Genomic DNA, 7314 nt, shown 5'->3' with positions numbered 1-7314 from the left:
TATAAAATCGAAAGAAAGACAAATTACCAAAGGATGAGCAAGGCGTGGCTAAAAATCAGGCCCTCACCCAGGATGCTCACCTGTCCTGCTCATGCAAGGCCACTTCATCCTGGCATCCACGGCCATCAGCAGGTGAGTGAAGAAGGCCAGCCTGCAGAGCACCCATCTGGTTCTGAGCAGCACATACTTGCTGGGCATGCTTCATCCTCTGTCAGATCATCACTACCCACTGTGGCTCCGAGGGGGGACAGAAAGACACCTGCCCCTCCCTCCTCCCCCCCATCACCCAGCCCCTGAGAGTCAAGCTTCTCTGACTGCTAAAGACCCAGAGAAGTCTGGCAGCTAAGCTATTCTGTGCTCTGCCTACACAAAGGGGGTTGAGGGTCAGCGACCCTGCAGCTTACAGCAAACCGACCAGACTACTCTGGTGTGTCAATTCACCAAGCACCTTATTTTGACAGCGAACAGAAGCCTTCTACAAAACGTTTCAAAGAACATTTTTGCCCAGAATGGGAAATCTGGGCCTCTCCACTTCAGAGAGGAAAGACTGAAGAAAGGAAACTTGGAAATACTGTTGTTTAATTATTGTTAAAGGGCCAGCATGATCAGCTGAGGAAGATCCCCTGACTATCAAGACCTCCCAAACTCCCCAGGAGCTGAAATAGAAAGTACAGCGTGAAAGGGTGTGCAAGTGGCCTTTATTTTTTAAAAGACGTGTGTACACAAAGGGCCAAGTAAATAACGTCCAGTCTGTGCAAACATCTCCCAGATCCCAGTTAAGAGAAAAGGACAGCCCAGCCAAGGCCCCACCGGTTTTCATCGAGAAACGGGCCGCTGTGTGAAGGCCCGGGCGCACACCCACGGTCCAGCGCCTTCTCTCCGCACGATGTGGCGGGATGCCTTTCCTTTCCCTGAGACCGGAGGCGTCTGCAGCAAGCTGCAAAGGCTAAAACACGATGTCTATAGTTGAAAACAAATCCCAAGGTCTTACAGCTGTGCACAGGGGTCAGGACCTTTTTCTTGAAGGCAGCTACGGCTCGGAGTCAAGAATTTCTTCGCATTCTGGCGCAGGGCGAGAATTCTAGAGGCAGCCTAGGGAGGCCTAAGCGAGGAGAAAACGGGCCGGGCAGGTTCGGTGCTTTGCCCGGGCTCACGATGCTTGCTCGAAGGATCCGTCCTGGTGCGAGTTTATAGCTTTCCTTCCCCGGTGGACGGTGCTCAGGAAGACGTCCCCGCAGGTCACCCGGCAGCTGTGCGGCGGCGCGGGGCCTGGGGCCGCCGGGCCTCGGGCTCAGAGCGCGTGGGAAGGGCGCACGTAGCGCAGCGTGTAGTTGGCCCCCGCGTTGTTGTCCCAGTACTCGCCCTTGGCGCAGCGGTAGCAGACAGCGAAGTGGACCGCGGCGCCCGGCGCGTCCGCGTCTTCCCCCTCCTGGGGCTGCAGACCCGGCGGCAGGTACAGCGAGAAGTGGAAGCGCTCGGCGCCCGGCTCCTCCTCGGCGTCCCCGGGCCCCCCCGACGACGCCTCTGGCGGCTGTGGCTCCGCCGGCTCGGGCTGCAGCTCGGCCGCCACGTCCAGGAAGGAGCGCCACTCGGTGAAGGTGTAGCGCACCGCCACGGCTCTCGGCCCGGGGCAGCCCAGCACCCGGCCGGAGCCCGTGACCTCTGCGCCCGAGGGCGCCGAGCACTGCACGCGCTCCAAGCACACGCGCTGCCGCCGCAGTCGCTCGGCGGCGGCGCTCGGCCCGGGAAGCTCGAAAAGAGGCCGAAGCCGGGGAGGTGGCGCGGAGAGGGGCGCGGCCGCTGCCGCCGCGGCCAGGAGGCCGGGGAGCTGCTCTAGGTCTTGGGCGCGCAGGGGGAAGCTGCGGAGGCGGGAGAGCACGGCGGGAGGCACCTGCGGCTCCTCGGCCTCGCTGAAGTGCTTCACGCTGGCCAGGCTCAGCCCCAGCGCGTCCGCGAACTGCACCCGCTTCTTGCACTTGGCGCAGCAGACGCCGGGGTTGTGCGGCGCGCCCTCCGCCCCTTCGCCGCCCTCCGGGCCCAGCCCCAGGCCAAACTGCTGTCGCTGCTGCAGCAACTTGGCGGCCTCCAAGATCGGGTCCGCGGGCAGGGAGAAGGAACGCGGGAGGCGGCGGCGGCACTCCCACGCCTCCTCCTGCTCCCGGGGGGCAGCCTCTTCCTCCGCTGGCAAGGGCTCAGCGTCGGGGCTCGGGGCCTCCGATGTGCCGCCGCCGTCCCCGCCACTCTCCATGTGGAGGACCCCCGGGGCGGGCAGCCCCTCGGCTGGCGGGGGCTCTCCAAAGAGCGCGGGTCCCTGCTTCTCCGAACTTAGCGTCCCCTGGGGCTCCATGACCCCGCCGGGCCCCGGATCGCGTCCCCCCACCCCCGGCTCAGGGCTCCTCTGGAGACTTAACACCTTGGGTCTTTGCAGGAGCGTTCAGAGTCCGCCCCGGACCCGAGAGGAGAAGGCAGTTCCACCGCGGAGCCTCGGGTTTTAGCGGCGGCGGCCCTGGACGGAGTGGGAGGAGGATGCGGGCGTGGGGCCGGCTCTGGGGATTGAACCTGCCCGCAGCCGGGGGAGGGCCCGGGGCGGGGAGGCGCGGGCCGTGGGAACACCTGGAAGCGGGGCGGCGCGGGCCAGAGCGACTGGGCGGGCTTGCCGAAGGCTCGGGCAGAAGGTGAGAGACGGCTTTCTGGAAGTCGGGGCCTCCCTCTTCCCGCCCGCCCGCCCACCCCGGCGGGGCCCGCGTCTGTCCTGCCTCCGGAGCTCCTGGGGTGAACTGGCGCTCAGCTCTCCTGAACACGGGCGCGAACTGCCTTCTGCCCGTAAAGTCAGCCCCCAGGTCCTGGCGGGTCTGCCCTCCGGCGGGTCGCAGAGCGGTCTCCTCCCGCTGTCGCAGCGGCCCAGGAAGTCCCCGGGCCAGGCGCGCAATTAAGGAAGCTCGCCTGCGGGGGAGCCGGGAGGCGGCCGGCCGCGGACTGCGAGCGCCGAGCGCCTCCTTCGCTTTCTCTTCCTTCCTTCCCAAACTTCAGGGCGCCCGGGCTCCAGTCCCGCTCTCCAGCCGGCCCCGGCCCGGCGCGCTCGCCTCGGCGCTCCGGCAGTGGCGGCGCCCGGGGGGCTGGGGCCGAGTCCGGGGCGGGGACGGTGCCGGGAGGCGCGGAGTGGACGCGGCCCCGCGCCGACAGCTGCCGGAGGCCATTAGCGCGGGGCCCGGGAGCACGTCCCCGCTCCTCCCCCCCCCCGCCCGGTCCCGCCCGCCGCGCTCGGGGCCCGAGCACTGGGGGCCCCGCGGGACCGACGCCGCGCCGCGCACTCCGCCGCTCCCCGCCGCCCCGAGGGGTCCTGGCGCGCGCTGGGGCTGCGCTGCGAGGCGGCCGACCTGCGGCTCTGCGGACGGAGCGCGGGGCCCTGGGCGCCGGGGGGACTTTCGATAGTGGGTTTTTGTGGTTGATTTTGTCTGGTTTTGATGATCTCATGATCTCCTTTTTCAGGCCGACTTTGCCCTGGCCGGAGTTAGTGGTTCTCAAACATGAGCGCGCGTCAGTGTCACCTGGAGGGGTTGTGAAACCGGTCCGGGGCCCCACACTGGTTCGGTATTTCTAACAAGGGCGTACTGATGCTGGGCTCTAGGGTCTGTATTTTGGGGAACTACGTATAAACCTGTGTGGACGTGTGGAGTTACTTGTGAAAAAAGCTAGGGATTCTAGCTTTTTTAGACATAGATCAGTATAAGCATGCATCCAGTGTTTCAGGGGGAAAAAAAAAGAAAGTAAGAAACAGAAAGCCAAATTACCCAGTAAGGTCATTTAACTGAGGCATTGTAACTAAAATACTGTATGGTCTGGCAGAATTTAAAGGGGAATTAAGAGGGGCCAGTGCTTTAGGCATTTTGGTGAGGGGGCAAGCAGAAGGTGATGAGTAGAGTCATATTAATAGCTCATATTCATGGAGCACCCAGCCATCAACAGTGCTGGCTTGAACTGACTCCTCTTGCATGATCTTATTCTCAGACCGTTTCTACTCTACAAATGGGACATAAAGGCATAGAAAGATTGTTCACTACCCAGGCCTCACAACTGGGTGTGGTGGATTTGCACCCAGGTGATTAAGAGGGAAGATTTCTCCCATTGGTAGGAAGCCAGGGCTGGGGATGGTGTTCATGAGGTAGGGGCTCTGCTGTCCTCTTGCTGGGATGGTAGGTCCTACTGTACCCAATACAGAATTACTATAATTACATGTCAACTTGGGAGCTTACAAGAGGAATCAGATACTTCTGGTGTTCCTTCTGGAACAACTCCAAGATTTGAGGAAGAAGACATTATTTTTACATTTAGGTAAACATTTATATATTAGGGAGGTAAGCACAAATTTTGCAAATTATTTGGAAGATAAAATAAGATTTCAAAGAGATTTTGAGGTTGTGCCGATCCTCTCAGGGCATGTGCCCACTGCAGGACTGGGACTGGAGAGGGTGAGAAGCCTAAGGAGTGGGACTTAAGGAGGCATCATTCTCAGGGTTGTGCAGGGCCCTGGGTCCAGCCCTGTTACTCTTCTCTTTGGTGAAAATGTTAGAGGACTCCACCCTCGTGGAGCTCTCTATATATTGGAGGAGACCAACATTAACCAAAAATCCACATAAGCAAATACAGACTCAGCCACTCTAGCAGATGCTATGAAGGATGCAACCTGGCCAGGGAGGCCAGGGAGGCCTCCAGGAGGAAGGTGAGTGGGCCTACAAAGAACAATTCAACCCATACAAGGCCCCACGTGGGAAGGAGTATGGGTCATAGGGAGAGACTGAAAGAAGCCTGTGTAGCCCAAGGGCCGGGGGCTGAGGATGCAGGGGTAGAAAGGGGCCAGCCACTCAGGGCCTTGAGCAACGAGAAACCATTGGAGTATTTTGTTTTTTGTTTGGTTTTGTTTAAGATTTTATTTATTTATTTGACAGACAGAGACATAGCGAGAGAGGGAACACAAGCAGGGGGAATGAGAGATGGAGAAGCAGGCTTCCAGCTGAGCAGGGAGCCCGATGTGGGGCTCGATCCCACGACCCCGGGATCGTGACCTGAGCCCGAGGCAGACGCTTAACGACTGAGCCACCCAGGTGCCCCCCTCCCATTGGAGTATTTTGAATCATAGGTGTGACTAACCAGATTTAAGTTTTGAAAGCTCCTTCTGGACGCAGGATGAAGAGCAGATTGTGGGGGATAGAGGCAATGTAGGTGAATCTGTTAGGAAACTCTCAGTATCTTTCAGGTGAAAGGTGATCACACCTAGGTCAAGAGTAGTGGTGATGGTGGTTGAGAGCTATTTAGGCGTGAGACCAGCATGACGTGCTTATGGACCCATAGAGGGGAAGGGGGGAGGGCTGGAGGTGCCTTGAGGATTTGGACATGAGCGGTTACTAGAGGCAGTCACACTCCCTGGGGGCAGGGACCATCAAGAAGAGGAATGGAGGGAGGGCAAGATCATGAATCCCATTTTGGGCATTTTGAGCTTAATAGATTCTCTGTTCTTTCTGACACCAATTCTCTGACACCACCTGGGTATCCAGCAATTGAAGTCTGATTGTAACTACCCGGAGGTAGTATCAGATCCTGCAGGATAAAGGGCTCATTCCTGTGAGAGAGCCCCCTTTCGGATGCCAGCTGCACCTGGGGTGCCCAGGCCACCACACTTTGGGCCAGCCAAGTACACATTTGGGGGTTCTCACAATCCCCCCTTTCAGGTTCAGTAATCCACCAGAATGGTTCACAGGACTCAGGTCACGGGGATAAGAATGTGCTATCGCAAATATGCCGCTTCGTCATAAGGATTATTTTGAGAAAGGAATTAAAGACAGCCAGCTCAAGATCTTTGTCCTCCCACTTTTTGCCTAAAAGCAGGGCCTAATTTTCCCTTTGTAAAAGTAACATAATAACTATCCACTTCTAAATGTGTTTCCCTCTCTTAATCACCAGAAACGAGCCTGGAGATGATGCTGACTTAAGTCTGCATAAACTTACTAAACCTTATAACCTACATAAACCTGACTAAATGACCTTTATCTTCCATTCGTTTCCCCCTTATATTTACCTTCCCACTATTACTGCCCCTAGAAGCCCAAGCACCTTTTCCTCTGTCACTTTTCCACAATTTATCACCCTTTGCTAAGGTGGGATATAAGCTCCTTGGCCTAACAGCTTTTAGGGGTTTTCACTTCTCTCTAGTGAAGTGCCCATGTGCATATGAGATAAACCTTTTTTACTCCTAATCTGTCTTGAAGCCCTGTTACTCTTCTCTTTGGTGAAAATGTGAGAGGACTCCACCCTCATGGAGCTCTCAATATATTGGAGACCAACATTAACCAAAAAGCATACATCCAGTATTTCAGGAAAAAAAAAAAAAAAAAGAAAGTAAGAAAAGGAAAGCCAAATTACCCAGTAAGGTCATTTAACTGAACCTAAGAGGATAGAGGAAAAGTGTTTCCTCCCCAACACAGGAAAACACTTTATTTGCATTTACCAGTTTATCCAGTTGTGTAAAGGATACAACTCAGGAACAATGAAATGAAAAAGATGTGAGGGGAGGAGTTCAGAGCTTCCAAGCCCTCTGCAGGTACACCACCCTCCCAGCACGTCAATGTGTTCACCAACCAGGAAGCTCTCTGAAGCTTATTGTTCAAGAGCTTTCATAGAGCTCAATCTGCAGCCCCCTCCTCCTCCCTGGGCTACCCTGAAGCCAGCTAGGGGCCCTACCCTAAATCATCTCATTAACATAAATAGGTGTGATCGAAAGGGGCTCATAACTTAAGGCACTCCCATCACTCAGGAAATTTCCAGTGTTGTAGGCCTTCTGTGCCAGGACTGGGGACAAAGGCCAAACACATATTTTTATTACACCACAAAAGGATATACAGGTCTAGAGCTGAGAAAAGGACAAGGGCCCAGGACTGAGCTCTTAGCAACTCGGGCATTGAAAGGCCAGAAGGAAAAGGATGAGCCTGCAGAGGGATAGAGAATGAGCAGGGCTGGAGGAATGAGGAGAGTTCTGTTCCTCGGATGCCACGGGAAGACTTCAGAAGCAGGAGAGGTAAGCATTCCACTTGGGGCTCACAGGGGCTTTGGGGTCCTCTCCCTTGTCTCCTGAAAGAGGTGGACCCAGTAGGGGATCTGGATGCCTGAAGTCAGTCATTAAATGATGCAGCATGCAAAATAACTTCAAAATGTCATCCACCCCACTGAAATGTGTTTAGTCCAACTTCAAACATCATGTGCCTCAGCTGCTAAAATGTTTACTCCAGGCATTCAGAGGCTCCTAGCTTTACCATCATTTCT

General features: G+C 56.4%; 1 protein-coding gene across 1 annotated transcript; it reads right to left on the bottom strand.

Moving 5' to 3' along the window:
* Positions 1-686: 686 nt before the first annotated feature.
* PPP1R3G (protein phosphatase 1 regulatory subunit 3G) lies at positions 687-2347 on the bottom strand. The gene has a single exon (XM_021697059.2). The coding sequence runs from the start codon at positions 2345-2347 to the stop codon at positions 1292-1294; it is 1056 nt and encodes a 351-aa protein (XP_021552734.1). The 3' UTR covers positions 687-1291.
* Between the last annotated feature and the right edge of the window lie 4967 nt (positions 2348-7314).

This window comes from Neomonachus schauinslandi, chromosome 8, assembly GCF_002201575.2.
Source record: "Neomonachus schauinslandi chromosome 8, ASM220157v2, whole genome shotgun sequence".
Taxonomy (NCBI): domain Eukaryota; kingdom Metazoa; phylum Chordata; class Mammalia; order Carnivora; family Phocidae; genus Neomonachus; species Neomonachus schauinslandi.
The sequence above is the reverse complement of the archived record's forward strand: the minus strand, read 5'-3'. Positions and strand labels throughout refer to the sequence as shown.